This window comes from Magallana gigas, chromosome 5 (genome assembly GCF_963853765.1).
Source record: "Magallana gigas chromosome 5, xbMagGiga1.1, whole genome shotgun sequence".
Taxonomy (NCBI): domain Eukaryota; kingdom Metazoa; phylum Mollusca; class Bivalvia; order Ostreida; family Ostreidae; genus Magallana; species Magallana gigas.
In genome coordinates, this window is record NC_088857.1 from 14502055 (window position 1) to 14518857 (window position 16803).

At 32.9% G+C, this 16803-nt stretch overlaps 1 protein-coding gene across 1 annotated transcript; it reads right to left on the minus strand.

Annotated features, from left to right (window-relative positions):
- Positions 1-1386: 1386 nt before the first annotated feature.
- Positions 1387-13936, minus strand: LOC105346107 (EGF-like domain-containing protein 2). The gene is made up of 11 exons (XM_066085402.1): positions 13918-13936; positions 8059-8120; positions 7115-7243; positions 6892-7008; positions 6187-6422; positions 5467-5618; positions 5022-5164; positions 3480-3564; positions 3090-3291; positions 2311-2656; positions 1387-2084 (listed from the first exon to the last, which is right to left on the minus strand). The coding sequence occupies exons 2-11, from the start codon at positions 8108-8110 to the stop codon at positions 1873-1875; spliced, it is 1674 nt and encodes a 557-aa protein (XP_065941474.1). The 5' UTR covers positions 8111-8120; positions 13918-13936; the 3' UTR covers positions 1387-1872.
- Positions 13937-16803: the final 2867 nt, after the last annotated feature.

A 16803-nucleotide genomic window follows, 5' to 3' on the forward strand; every position in this document is an offset into this window, starting at 1 on the left:
ATATTACAATGGGATTGGGCACAAGTATAAAAACTTAATTCGCCCTCTCCCTACATGTTGAACAATAAATACAATATTATTGGAAATATAGAAAGATTATTTTAATTATTCTCTCCTTGGATTCAAATGTGACCAGTCACTCGACTTTAAGTAATTATTTTATAATTAACAAGGCAGTGTTTAAAACGACTCTTTACTGTTTATTATACGAGTACAATACAAGCTGGCATGGTTATCTTTTTTCAACTTCATAAACATCGTCCTATTGAACTTGATCTTTTTAAACTGACTAATTTACAGCCATTCGTAAGAAAAAAGTAAAATGAAATGTTTCTTATATTTCTGTATGGCAGAGGGTATTGCTGTGATTTTGCAGGTCTTATATTTACAAACGTTTAAAAAAATCGTCCCCTTTCAAATTCTAATTAAGAAATAAAACTAAACAGTTATAAAATTGTCGTGCATTTGATGATTTCAGACAAAAAGTTTTGATGCCATAATCTCATTTAATATCGCATGTTTTTGGTTAATCACTGATTTTATCAATGCTTACTCTAAAAAAAATCAAAGTACTGAAAATACTTAAAGCCGGGCTCTTCAGCTCAAAATGCAGACACGTGTATTCCCATATTCAATTATTTAATTTTGGTTATTGTTAAAAAAAAAGGTTAGCTCTAAAATCTACAATTACTCTTTAAAATAAAAATTCTAGAAATGTAGTCAAATGAAAATATAGTTCTGTTTGTTATGAAGATAAGTGAATAAATGGGCTATAATGCCCCCAGTGGCAAGGATCGATAAAAAGAAACGAAAAGTAAAAACTTCATTAAATTAAAAACAAATAAAATGCGTTCTCAGCTACGCATGTTTTCCAAAGTATTGGTCTATTTAGAACTCTATAAGCTTGATATGAACTAGTCAGAATTTTTCCATGTGTTAATATGCGTCTACTCAAATCGTGGGACGGTTTTACTGATACAACAGCGTGTACATATCAGTGGGATTTACAGAAACAGAACTAAGGTATACAATCAATGTGCAATTATATTTCAAAAGTAATCAGCAAAAATTATCTTCTAATGTATACCAAACTTTTCTACCTATCAATTACAGTTTTAGAACAGTGAAAATTCTCTTAAAAATCATTTTTAATCGTTACATACTCAACATTTACATTTTTACTAAAAACCAAAAACCAAATAGAAGTCCATACTTTAATGCCTCTAGAATAATATTTGTGAGGTCTTGGCTCCGTCAGAATCTTTGGATAGTACGAGCATTAAAGAGACAGGTATGGGCCACAAGACTGTGTGTTTGAAAAAACTTGTTAACAAGCATTAACAAGAATGCTTAACATGTCCATTTTTAAATATAAAAAAACATGGCTTTTTATAAAAATACTTTATTTTCAAAGAGTTACAGTATAAAATTTCTTCTATGTACATTGTGTAAGTTTTCAGTCCCTATTTTACAGCAATATGCATGTAACAAATGTAACAACACAACACAAATACATTTGATACATAGTAAAATTCTACGAACAAGCATTTTCCCCGAGTTAATTCACACACCTCTTATCCATAGGGTTCTCTATTATGAACAAACATCATTCACACATCATACACATTAATTACGATATTTAGTAATAATGATGACTAAATGGTTATAAGACTACATGCAATATGAAATACCCGGAATATATAAGACAAGGTGAGAACGTTTCCATAAATAAACATTTAAACAAAATAACCAAATAAACAAATTAAACCGTATCTACATGTAAAAAATAAACAATCAAAAGAAATATATCTTAACCTTAAAAGACTATTTTATTAGAAATTTTAGCCATGCAAGAGGCATTCAGCTATTAATTTAAGCTTGTAATTTGGCATGAGGGAGAAAGAATCTAGGCATATGAGATTCATTTTCTTGGTGATGGCTATTAAACTTGTGTCGTAATTTAAGAATGGCACATGACATGGCAAGACATGCCACTAACAAAATAAAAACAAACACCGACATGACTATGATGACGATCAGGATCTCCTGGGAGCGGAAGCATGTCTTCTCTTCACTGGGGGATTCTGGAAAAAAATTCAAAACATGGCTTTTATTACAAAATAAATGAAAACATTAATATTATGCACAAATTTGATCGGAATTAGGATTTTGAAACTTGAATCTTGGCGCGTCTCAATCTGTCTTTAACAAATAAAGATATTCTATGATAATATTTAGTTTATAAACAATAAATACGATTAAAGTATAAGTTATAAAACGTTGTTTGTATATTATTTCTTTTCGACTCACCCGTTGTTGGTGATGGCGCCGCTGTGCTGCTACCAACTTTGTCTTTACGCCATTGTGTTTCAAATGGATCAACCACCGAGACTATTGCAGAGAAGGTCTTCTCTTGTAATTCCTCGGATGCTGATCGTCGCTTCCTTCGCACAGTTTCTGGTACCTCTGCGGGGTTATCTACATTTGTTTCGGCGGGTGTATCTACAGGTGTTTCAGCAGGGGTATCTACAGGTGTTTCAGCAGGGGTATCTACAGGTGTTTCGGCGGGAGTTTCTGCAGGTGTCTCCGCTGGTGTCTCAGCACCACCCTCGTTTTCTCCCCCAGCGGGTATAAGTTCATCTGTAGCTCCACATCTCTACAAACGAAGATATACAGTGTATTCATTGATTGAAATTGCACCTTTAGATATTAGCATATTTATGCCAACTCCAAGAAGCATTATGAAAGTATTGCACAAGCCCCCCCCCCCCCCCCCCCCCCCCCCGGATACCCTAAGCAATCATTGGGAGAACGTTCGGGAAAATATGTTTTTTAAAATGAAAAACGTAAGTGAAAAATCGGAGTCTTTTAAAATTAATTTCTTGATCACCTGTTGATCGATATTCTGAACAAAACTCAAAATTGATCTGTTGTATTTCTTTAAAAAGCCACACAGCAAGTTTCAAATCAAGTCTCATAAGAGAAAACCATAAGAGAAAACTAAGTTTGGACGGAATGACGAACAGGGATTAAGAGCAGTGTTAAGAAAAACTGCAAACTGCGACTGTAGTAAATTCAATACAACTTACAGGTTGACATTGGTCTTCTTCTCCTTCTTTGCAAATCTTGACTTGACAGTTGAAAGCTACATTTCCTGTGCTCTTGAATTTGAAAGCATAGATTTGTAACACGGCTGCCGATACAGTTCCTCCATTAAATGGGTGCTCGATTTCTGTTAGCGTTTGGCCATTTGTGTTCACCATGATAGAGGCACCAGCATCTGTTGGGCAACTGAGAATGGGTCGAAAATTACATTCAGAACAGAACAAAAAGGAATGATCGACGTTGGTTCTTTCAAAATATTCATTTATAATATATATATATATATATATATATATATATATATATATATATATATATATATATATATATATATATATATATATATATATACACACCGGTATATATATTATACTTACCCATTTTCTAGGAATTCAAAACTACTTCCTCCTTCAATTCTGGTATCATTTGCTACACATTTCTCCATTCTCAAAGATTTGTACACTACAAAGGAAAATTTAAAAAATAAAATGTATTTTCTTAACATAACATTTCAATAATTTGATAAATACAAACTATAAAGTAAATGAACAGGTTAAAAAGCAAAGAAACAACAGAAATGCTGTGTTTGCGTGAAATTCACGTGTCGTTCTCTTAAAAAAAACGTGCATTTTCACCTGTATGTAATTACAGTAAATCAATTTTAAGTAGTAAATACAAAATGCAAAATAATGCAAACGTTAATCAAATTTGAATACGCATTTTATTTAGCAAATGTCAACGAATTAAATATTAATCAAATGTTTATATTCTTGTAAATAGAAAACTAAATAAAACAAAGCAACTGATTTGTTACTAGAAGTTTAATTATCGCTAGGCGCGGATAGTTTTCTAGCCCTTTGTTTTGCTGATAAATATTGTATGTCCACCGCTACTTTTGCTTTGTTTTAATGTTTATCCCAATAATCTACAATTTAAATGGTGGCGTCAATTAAAAACATAAAATTATACATGGAAGCAAGAACTTTGAGAAAATCTAATCTTGAGAGATATTTTCTAAAAGTGTTGGAGGTGTCATGTTGTAAATTTTGAATTTACAGAGGGGCAATTGAAAAAACATAATTTACAACAACAAGTTGTTCAATTTTTCTCAACTTCCACTCCGTAAATTCAAAATCTACGGAGGAATGAAGCACGTGTGTGCATTTCTAACGCTGGTAGAATACTGTGTGGAGATCTAATCTTTACTTTCAGAAATAATTTCTGTATCAATCTTGATTTGTATTGGTAACAAACTACCCCACCAAGAAAGTAGAATTTAATATTCCCCCAAAATGCACATATTTTTCAAATTTGCCTCTCTATTACGAGAGCTGCACACGCAGTTAGTGATTGGATGCTATTTATATCTAGCCCCGATTTTGAACTATTTTCGGAAAGTAGTAGAGAGCCAAATCTTGGTGGTTTTTGTTAGTTAGAATATACACGATTTTGTCATAGTTACCACACACTAATCTACTGGTACGTACCAACGTAGGAGATATACAAGGTATGCTTTAAACTGACGCTTTGGATGTAGGGATAATGAGAACCCGCATACTGGCCTATAGTTGAGTAAAACATGTATTGGTGTTGGCTTAAAACACTTTAATCGGAATTACGAATTTGTGCACCTATGGACCCTATGCCGTTTAAACCTCGATTTTATAATTAACACTAGAAAGCTGATTGTGAAATGCATTCTTTAATTTTTACCCTATTTATTATGGTTATGTCTTTATACCCATTCCCAGGCCCTCATAGGTCCCTACCTACTTCCGGCCTAAGATTTTCTTTTCGAGAAAGTGAGGTGAAGTGCTTTTATTACCATTTCTGAAGGTTTTAAACGGCATATATCTAGCCTGTGTCAATGATAGGCGTGAGTGAAATACATGCAGTTTTAATACACTGCTCATTCTCACCTGTTTCGTCATCCAGGTAAAATCGAAGTTTGATGACGTCACCGACATTAACAGTGCCAGTGAGATTAGCATCATCTTTGTCGAGTACGTTCATTCGGACTGGGGAATAAGACTCGTCCTTCTTATCCTTCTGCAAATCTTTCCTGTATAAAAATATCATTATTTTAAAAATATATTGTTGGCATGGAATAAATGCATTTCTTATAGGTGGTCATCGATTTACTCATTATGATAAAAATTTTCTAAAAATTTTAAGAATTGATGTTTATTTCAAGAATTCAGTTATGAAAAACCATTTTCAAATTCAATCATATTTTGATATAATCGAATTTCATTACGAAACTCTTACGGATGTACATTTTTACCGGGTAAATAGTCTCGAAAATGACCACGATTTCACGATCCTCTTAAACCAACGGTAGCAGAGAACAAAGTCAATACTTACGATTTATCGAGGTCGACTTGGTCCAGCCTGGTCCCCAGGGTGAAGTTATTGCTGGAGTGGACACAGACGAAGGTCAGCTGTTCATCGAAGTCCGTGATGAACATTGTGCTGTACGTTTTGACGACGACGGACGTGTACACGGAATCTCCATTCTGTCGGAGAATAAAAAACATAGGACTTATGTCAATACATGTACTACAAGATCATGCTGAATTTGTCAGCATGTGTACTGTTTACGAAATAATACTTTCATTTTATATTTACCTACAAATATTTAGCCTGCAGTGAATAGATTGTACAGGTATATAATTATGTTAGTCTCTTTTAGTCATTTGATTCTGTGGTACATGTATACAAACATTGAACAAAGAACAATGTTGAGGTGAAAAGCTTATTTAATTGAAACAAAGTTAAAAAAGGAACTCATCGATCAGAATTACATGTATTTATTTGATTATAACTAGTGCTCCAAGTTTTAACTTGATGGCTTTTTTTAAAAAATACATTGTAGATGTATTTCTCGACGAAACATATTGAATCACTGTAATACAGCTACAGGTTCCTTCTATTTGCACAGATTAAGGAATAAAGAATCGTGATTCTTTGAGTATAATGTCTTGAGATGATCAAACACTGAAGGGGCGTTATCATACTTTTTACCAGCCCCCCCCCCCCCCCCCCCCAAAAAAAAATATATATCAAAATTTAATAATTATCTACCTCATTTTCAGTGACATTCAAGGTTGCATCTACGCATGCGCTGCTTCTGTCAAATGGAATGGTGAATTTGTACGGTACATAACCGTCGTCCCGGGGGGTATCAGCCTTAAATTGGCATTCCTCGGGCGCCATGTCATCCGTGGCTTCGCTAGACTGAGTTGAGTAGATCTCTCCTCCAAAACCAGTGGGGACAATGACCGTGATGTCTGTACCCTCCCCACGACACGTCATGGAAGCTGGATGAAAAAACAAACTCGATATAATCACAGTCATATATCGTTGTTTTGTCCACAGAATTCACCTTTTTCTATTTCATAATACGAGGATGGAAATCCATCCCAAGGAATTTTTTTTAAAATTATCAATCCACAAAAATGTCCCTCTTAAATTTAAAAAGAATCCATATATTACAGTAAAACACGGTTATAGTGAACACATTTATAATAAATTGACGCTTACAGCAAAGCGATTTTCATTCCCCTTGACTTTATAACAAATTACGCTTAGAACAAAGCAAAATGCCCGTCACTGGGGCTTCGTCGTTATAGGTGTTAGTGTTATATATATATATATATATATATATATATATATATATATATATATATATATATATATATATATATATATATCATATATATATCATAGACATCATCATCATCATCATCATCAAATCATATTTCAGTAGAATACAGTTTATATACTTACAGAGCGCCGTGTCACATTTGTCTCCAATATAATCCTCTGTACAGAAGCATTTGTCGGTATCAAAACATATACCTCCATTTCTACAGTTTGCCGTATTGTCATCAGCACATTTCGTTGCTGCAGTGTGAAAAATTTTGAATTTCATGAGAAGAGTAGCAAATTTAAAATACTATGAAATTCAGCAAAAGTTTTTAGTGCTATAATTGTACAGCATTTTACGTACCCGTCTCTAGCCCACAGTTATATCCTTCAAAGCCCTCGACACAAGCACACTCCCCTGAGTCACTGTTACAGGTTCCGCCGTTCAGACAGCCCCCCGTCAGTTTATTACGGCAATGCCATTTTGCAAATACTGTATTGTAAAACATGTCAAAAAATAAATATACTAGTAAACAGTGTATCCTCTCTCTCTCTCTCTCTCTCTCTCTCTCTCTCTCTCTCTCTCTCTCTCTCTCTCTCTCTCTCTCTCTCTCTCTCTCTCTCTCTCACTCTCTCTCTCTCTCTCTCTCTCATGTCTCATTTATTATTCTAGTAACCTGATTACAAACACAAATCGTTATGGTGCTATCCTATTCTTAGTATACATGTTTATCAGGTAAATACAATTTTTTCGTGGGATGAAAAAAAAACCCAAATAACCTACATTTTCAGATCTAAGAGGCATATTTAGTTTTGCTATAAATTATGTGGCGTGAAATCAACATTAACTTACCTATACATGTACATATTTAAAAATATTCAAGATGAAGAATGTTTATTTTATGACCCTAAATGTCAAATTTCAAGGCCATTAAAAGTTCAAGGTCAAATAGACCATATCGATTAGATTGATCATTCTATAATCTGGTCAGACGCCGGAATGTGGTTTTTAAAACACGTGATTCGGATTATAAAGACTGACTAAATAAATTAATAAAGTCAATTATTTTACAGGTAATTATCTAATTCGCCAGTCTAATTTAATATTAGAAGTTATGAATATCATAACTTTCTTCCTTATACTTTATATTACATTTGATATATCTCACAATAAAGTATTTTGTATTATATAACGTGTAAATTAGTGGTTAAATTCCACATCAAACTCTTCTGTGAGGGAGATAGAAAAGGAATACACAATAGTACCACCTCATCCTAGACTCGTAAATAATAGCCAGTAAAACTTACCATTGTTTACACAAATGATTAATCCAACAATCAGAATTCCCTTTATCTTCATCGTATTATTCCTACAAAAAAAATTAAGATGGAATGTAAAGGTAGGATAACAGTCAGTTAAGACAGAAGATCAGCATATATATGAATCAGTGACGTTCTGTGCACTTTACTTTTATATTCACTCTATGTGCAACCTTTCTGAAAGTAAAAAAATAATGAGTTTTTAAAATGAATTATTAATCATTCAAATTCCTGAGGAAGGCGTTTTCTAACTGTGTCTGCATTTTCATGTGAATTAAAACTATTGTTGTTTTTTTTTAGGCTTAATTTCTGTATATAGCTATCTTAATGGAGTTTTTTTTTCATTATCAGAGTCAAAGGTGATAAATAGTTAATTTCATCATGAAGCACAATATGAAAGATGAGGACACGTCGACATTCTACAAATATCCTCGATAGGAATTGAAAATCCACGCTACAACATAATGTAAGCTTTGCTCTAATGTTAGTAAATTAAAAGTTGTTTAAATATGTGAACGTATTTTTCATTTGACAAAATGTTCTGCATGGAATAGCTATAATGTTTTGTAGTTTGTCGTTTATTGAATGCAAGTAAAACACATATCTCGTAAAGCTTTAATTTCTTTATTTCAAACCAATAAAAATTTTGATTTTCAATTATTCTGAATGTAAGACATGTTGTTACGTTACGTTAACCAAATAATTTGTTTTAGGTGTCTATGAAATCAGGTATAGGGCCAATCACACATAGAGTGACCACGCCTAGGTCTGATGTCTGGGTCCCTGTACCTATAAGCAGAGTGTCAGAAAACAATTTGTCGTTACTCCCACATCATTAACATAATAATGGGGAATATGACAGCCTTTCTCCGGTTCTGACTGCAAATGTGATATGTTGCTTTTGTGCAATCAAAATTGGTCAGTTTTGTTTCACATTACTGCTTCTTTTTTTTTAACTTAAATATTATTAATAATTTACAACAACTATCTCTCTCTCTTTCTCTCTCTCTCTCTTTTCTCTCTCTCTCTCTCTTAATGAATAAAAGTTTTTTGATACACAACAAACAATGTAATTTACAAAGAAATATTGATATTCATCGTAAATATGATGTAGCTAATCATTATTCCTACACTAAACACCAACTGAATTTGATTTAGAAAATTAATTTGAAAATGGTTAGTAATGAATCATCGTCACAAAACAAGTCATTAATGTAAAAAAAAAAAATAATAATATCCTGTTTATAACCATAACTTTCATCATGTTTTGGTGTTAACGACAGAAGTCCTAATTCTATATGAAAAAAAATATTTCGTGAAAGTGAAGAATCTTTGAATCAATAGTTAAAGAACTTATTTTTAATTTAAAAAAAGCAAAAAGATATGGATCAAACTTATATTTTTTTGTTCAGAAATGTTTAAATACAGAGTATATCTTTTGATTAAGTGTGTAAGATTGTGTGCTGATAATAACGTATAGTGTATATTATTAATATATATATATATATATATAGAATATATTTATAAAACTTACTATGGTGTATAGTCCCTGAGGTTAAAACCCTTGCTGTTACTTTTACACGCTCGTGTGAACTTCTAAACGAATGTTCCAAGTCTCTTATCCTTATAAAACCTAATGTCCACACTGTCGCCCTACAATGATGAATCGTGCCTACAACCCCTTAATAATTTTGAAATTCAAATGAGCGAAGGCTTGCATGATCGATCGCGCGTCATTCCACGTTTTCAACAAGTCATTCCTATATTTCAGTGTGAAGAAAAAAAATTATGAATGACACACATATTTTCTTTGGACATGATAAAAAATGGTAATTAAAATGCGGATGCTTCTAGACCAAGGGGTCTTTAAATGCAGAATTTCCTTTGTAAAAATATGTTAAAAACGATAGTCAGTTTTCCCCAAAAAATAATAATGATGAAAATATACTTAGGCAAACTTCAGGTATTTTTTCCACAAACATGCCGGCATATGAACAAATACGCTAGATATTGAATTGTAAATTTAATATCGGATTTCCCTTTAAAGAGCCTCTTTTCGTTCATTTACCTTTTTCACTGATTATAAATGCAATTAACCGACGTAATCCAAAATGTCAGATCGACGTTTAGTAATTTGTTGATCGGAGTTCTGTTATAACATCTACTTCCTGAAAACATGCAGCCACAGCATGAGGACTGCGCCCATTATGAGTGGATTGAAAAGAATAAACGTATTTGTTGTTTTTTCACTCAGGAGTTCCGTCTAGTAAATGTCTGAATATAATTTGACATTCATCCCCAAGTTTTATTAATTACTTTTTTTAACACTAATTTTAGCAAGCTACGCGTTTTTAGGAAGATAGCAAAAGAACGTACCTTTTTTTAATTCTTAGTTTTCATGGAAAGTTTTCGAGATCCAATGATTATGTGATATACCGAGTTTAATTTTGACAGAATAATGTTATTTGATTATTGTAAGTACATTGTGAAATGTTTTTTCTTAAAGTCTAACGAAACAGCATTTTCATTTCATTATTCCATTCAGATTTGCCAAATATCTTCATGTAGTAACATGTCACTTATTGCTATTAGTTTTATATTTATAATGGCAAGTGCAAAACACTGTTCTTTGAGGAAAATATGTGCTTTTATTAGAAAAATAAATAAAAAATGCTCCCCAGGTTAGAACCCCCATACTTCACATTTGTATTAACGAGTCAGAGTTGTATATGGTTTCTCTCTCTCTCTCTCTCTCTCTCTCTCTCTCTCTCTCTCTCTCTCTCTCTCTCTCTCTCTCTCTCGCTTACGCATGCATTGTTAATTATTAAGAAATACCACATATTGTATCATTATAATCTCTGTGTACCATTGTGCAGTGGTGTTGAGATTGAAATAAATGAATGAATACATTGAAGGTTTAACTACAATAGATCTAGACCTAAATAAAATCTTAGAGTTAATTTGTAGAGGTTATGAGAAACATTTTCAGACGCTTTTTAGTTGTATCTTTGAATAACATCATTCGCAAAATTCGCATTTTTAAATGCTTTCCTTCACCATAAATAAATATTTGTTAACACTAGCTGCAGTGTTTGTATTTTTCTTAAATTTGTTGAATTGAACCACAAAAAAATGTTTATCGCAGTAAAACTAATACTGAATGTTAGTGGCTGAAAATCACTCACTCCTGTAGCCTCGAAACTATGTGCGCGAAAAATGATACCCTCGAATATCTAAAAACCACGTTGTACTGAATACATAGATATGTAACTTCATTTACATATACGAGGGTTGTTCGATATGTAATGTGTATTATACTACATGCATATCTCAAGCATTCGATTCGAGAAGTGAAATGAATATTATATATCTTTAAAGTATTCTCCGCGGGTTGAAATACATAATTTCAATCTCTTAATCCATTTCTGAAATAAAAATGAAATGCGTCATGGGAAAATTGATAGAAAAAGTCGCGTGGGGCTAGATCCGGAGAGTGTGGTGTGTTTGGCAAGACGGTAGCCTTCCCCGACTTTAGAAATGCTTCACAAGCTCAGATGTGATATGGCATTATCGTAAAGTAGACGAACATGCCTAAATCCTGGCACGACGGGCGTCGTTTATGACAATATTTCCTGAGCTTTTTTAGTATAACATATGGGTAAATAAATACCTATTTGTACGGCTATATCATCATGAGAAGAAAATGCAATAAGAAGGAACCTTCTTTGGTTCTTTTGGCAACTACAGGCCATCTACCGTGTACAATTAGCCATATTTTGTTTCCAATTTTTCTTAATGGTTCGAAAAAGTTAACAAATGTGTCGTCACCAGTAACAATATTTGCAAATTGTCTTTGATTTTGAATTTGGAAATATAGCAAATTGCGTAGCGGTTTGTTTTCGTACCTGTTTTTTATCACGTCAATATTCACGATATCCATCTGGCAGAAATCTTTCGTACTTTCAAAATACGCTTGAACATGAAATGTATCCGCGATAGCGATATGCCAACAGCTTTGGCAATACCACGAATCGTGTATCTGCCATCGCTCTCAATTATTTCCCTGACTTTTGAGACATTTGCCTTTCTTGTTACAGTCACAGGTCGGCAAGATTTTGCTGCATCTTTGACGGACCCTGTTGTGTCAGTCAGAAATTTCTTTCTTCAACTACGAACTGTCTCTTATAATACCTTATCAGACCCATAAACTTCTACAAATCAGTAACAATCTGAATTACCGAATGACCGAGTTTTGTGCGAACTTTTATATAAGCTCTGATTTCTTCAATAATCTCTACCCGTTTCCTTACCATTTTTACAACAGTGGCCGACGACTGGCTCTATTGAAATGACTATAAGTTTTAAACAAAGTACCGAAGTACTCACGGGAGTTGATTTTATCCACTATTATTTATTTTAAAATGAAAAATATGTAAAGCAAGAAGTGTCTCAGCTGTATTTGAATTAACCACATTATTTGTTTTAATACAAATACCAAAAATAATTCTGAAAAAACCCAATATAAATCATATTGTGTAATATTTAAAAATAGAAGTAATTCCATCTACCTATGTATTAGTAATCGAAACATTTTCGCGAAATTACATGGATCTAAGCGATATTGAACTCCTGTCGTTCAACCAGACGCTCGGCTGTCTCCGTAAATGTCCAACAAGCTGAAAGAGAAACAAAGAGACTCTTTGCTAGCCAGCGATTTATGGAGACAGTCGAACGTCTAGTTGAACGAGAGTATATTGAACTCTGGCGTAGGAAAACAAACTACTACAAAAAGATCTAAAATGTTCGTAGCATTTAAAATTTGACTTTTTCGAAGTATTTGTAAATAAGTTTTTGAAAGAAATGCTTCTGAAGATTCATTACATAGAATTTTCGATTATTTTCAAGTACTATCTCTTGTCAGTGGTGATGATTTGTGCCTAATAGGTCCAAACACTTTTTCACTTCCGGTTTGCAAGGGTGACTGCATAGGAGAGTTCATTGAAATCAACTCCCCAAAATAGCTCTAGGCTTCTGTTCATACCATTGAAAGATATTGAATAGTACAGCTGTACAAATATACTACAAGTATTACAGGTTTTAGATGGAATTGATCATCAAAGTCTTCTTTACTTTTTAACCAAAAAATGGAAAGATGGAAACAGTTTTAAAACGTCCCATGTGATTCCCGATTGTTGAAATTCGGCGAGTCATCATTTGAAAAAAAAAACCTGGTTCAGAAGAGTAAAATGACATTTGTGACATTTAATTCCGAGATAAAATTGCCTATAAAGTCGCAAAATGGAGAATAAAATGGTAAGGTAGCAGTTAGGTTTGTACATAGTATATGGTGGCAATTTCGTTTTAGTTTTAGATGGCAATTTAGTACAAGTGAATAAATTTGCCGCTATAGGTCTTCAACTACATAAACTTTATGTTAAACATTTCTAGAATTTTTCTCCAAGGTAACACTGATGGCAAGCTAGTGAAAATGTAAATCTTTAGAAAATACGTTCTTAGAAGTTGTGGGTCTGCCATAAATGTTACTATACATTTAACCTTCTCAGAAATGTTTTCGAGTTGACGTGTTTGTCATGTCATGACTGCATGGGAATGCGCAGTCAATATGCAAATCACTTCCGGGCGAGGCGCTGTGCATAATCTTTAGTTTTTGTTATTAAAATTTGCATATTTTCATGTTTGTGTTCGTAACGCGTGCATAAACTTCCTGTATGCTTCTACAAAATTAATGATTGTATCACAGTTTATCAATATATACGGTTAAATATTATTTTCGTAAAGGTGTTATCAGTGATAGATACATTGAGTAAAAAAAACAAATACTAGTACCTCTTTTTACGAATCTTCGTAAACTCGGACAGCTTTTATAGGTGTGCTTTCATGGATTGGTTTCAGTCAAAGTGTGTTCTATGGTTTCAAACACACGTGTATGGATTATACATCAGTCATGACGAATTGCAATCGATAGATTTTTGCAGTGTTAGTGACAATCATGTCTGATCATAATCTATTTAGCTGATGATTAGACACCAATTTTAACTGGCCAGATTACCTGTAGAATAATAAAGTTATGAAATTCATAGCGTTCAAAAAGCTGATACGAAATGGACGTACTCATAAGATGTGATTGTCTCATCTAATGAAACTCGGATCTTTTAAGCAGACATATAATGTCATTACCATGTTGGTGTACAGCTAAAACTTGACGTTGAAAAGATGCTATGAAGAAAAAAGACCTAAACTACGGTGTCCGGATAGGGCCCTTTGCTATACTAAGTCTATACTATGAAATGGCGAAGTTGAAAATTTCACTTGGATATAAACTTTGTTGGTCACGTGATCAAATGTGAAGACCGATGGATTGATTATTGAAGCTTTTAGACCTCTTTCTCAGACGCCTTTACATTCTCTTTTAAGTAACGTTGATTATATTGAAAACGATTCTATCTTCAGTCAGTTTCAACCCTTTTTTCGGGGGTATATTTTTCTGTTTATTCTAAGACACTTTATTCTGGAAATAGAGTTTAGTTTCTCGGAATGAAATGCCCCCTATCAATCATGGGAAAGTCGGCGAGACTTAACCATCGTGATTCATGACACAGACATCGCCCTAGCCCTCATTGTGGGAGGCTTACATTAAAGTCCTTATCTGATTAGGCGTGCTTGATCATTTTTTCCCGCGAATTTTTGTTTGATTTAAGACTATGCCGTAATATATCAAACTCCCCTTTTGTCTTTCTTTTTACCCCATTGAATGGGCAATAAAATATTCATTTTAAACCTAATTTATCATTATTAATTCTCGGCAATATTTTTAACTTTATGTATTGCTCTGCTCTTTAAAGAATCGCCCTTTTAATTATATGAAGATAAAACAGTGAATGATTTTGGTACGACTGGTAGGCTTAAGATTAAAGAGTGTCTTTTAAACTGAAATGGGCGTTATCATTCTCAAATTCTGCACTATGTACTACCGGTATCTAGTTTTTAGTTTCTTAAAAAACCAATATCAACGTGTCAAACAAGTACAGACCTTTTTCGTTATTCAATTTCAAATTTTAAAAAATGAGTAAGTTGCTAAAAATCATTAATATCGAACAAATATCATAGGCCAAGTACATGTATCCCTTTTGCACCAAATATAACAACGGTTAAAAAGAAGCGGAGCGAACAAGTCTTGTTGATACTTTTGGGATCAGAACATGCCTTATGAAAAATATTCTTGGTTATGCAATGGTTAACACAACATTACTCTCCTTTTGCTTACCTTTTAATATTTTATTTTATTAATTTTTTTTGGTTCATATAACAGCATGTTACTGTGCAATCTTGTTACGAGCGCTAGATTGATATTGGCATGACTCTTGAAAACATGTAAACTACACGTAGGCCCGATTTTCGGGTACAACCAGAACACACCTTGCAGAGAAAAGGAAAAAGTTTTGAACATCCACACAATTTTTAAAAGTATGTCTTACCATACTGAGCTACTGAAACATTTTATATCTGTAACAACAATAAATATCTTATAAAGTGTTATAATATTAATGAAAAAAGCTTTTAAATGGATTATGCTTAAAATACTTCTATAAAAATTCGCAACTTAGAGCTTTGATGCATAAAGGTTGCGTTGCTATTGTGCTTTTATGTTTACAAAACGTTTGCTTCTATAACCTTAAATTTCACAAGATATCCATCAGTAAAGGGTTTTAGAACAAAAATGATCTGTAATTTAAAACGATGTCGACCGGCCTATAATGTAATTAAAATCACGTTTATTTAATGCATTTGAAAATCTTAAATTCGCTCTAATTAGGGGATACTGTAGGTCTTTAGCGCTCATGTTTTTTTTTTTTTTTTTTTTTTTTTTTTTTTTATTTATTTAGCGCTCATGTTGGGTTTTTTTTTCGAGTCAGAGTGTTGACCAAAGCGTTAGTATTGTTTGACGTTTAAGTTAAAATTTATTATCCATCTTAACTAAATTTTTGAGAATAACAAGTAAAAAAAATAATTTCACATTGGTTGGAAACTGTTGCAAATTTGGACACATGAATTAATAAATAGAACTAATTCATTGAAAAGACAATTAGTCATCCAAAATGTTTCCTTCTGTACATAACGTACTAATTGACTGTCAATCGGAATTGAATCTTCTCTATGAATCATTAATTATAATTTATAATTGTAATTAATTAACATATCAAACGCCAATCATTGCGTCTACCAATGCCTCTATTATGATCTACAGTAATTATTGTAAGTGAAAGTTAATAATTTTTTTGGCACATTACGGTCTAATAAAAAATGAAATGTGTTCAGTATCTAACAACGGTACATATTCAACAAACTAAGCATACTAAGCGTCGTTAAAATTCAAAAATTGAAGCCTTTAGGTTACACAGACTTTCACCTATGTAATTAACCTATGTCAAAAGAGGGGGGTTATACATCTTTTTTTATCGTCTCATTGGCTCAGAAGGCAGGGACTGTACACATTGTCAAGGCAGCAATATTGTTTCCATTCCAACCATGCCCATCATTTCCGTTGCTCGCCCTATTATAAACATATCTGCATCTTAAAGTAGCGAGTACGCATACTGAGTTATCATATCTGTTGATTGAGTTATGTTTAACATGCAATGCTGGTATGACATTGACATTTTCATCACTTTCAATAAACCTGATATTTCAGGAATGTTGTATTTTAGAGAGAGA

Coding starts and splice junctions, on each gene's coding strand:
- LOC105346107 (XM_066085402.1), bottom strand. CDS start 8,110: ATGAAGATAAAGGGAATTCTGATTGTTGGATTAATCATTTGTGTAAAC. Junction 7,244..8,058: donor AATCATTTGTGTAAACAATG/GTAAGTTTTACT, acceptor TTTACAATACAG/TATTTGCAAAATGGCATTGC. Junction 2,085..2,310: donor GGCGCCATCACCAACAACGG/GTGAGTCGAAAA, acceptor ATTTTTTTCCAG/AATCCCCCAGTGAAGAGAAG.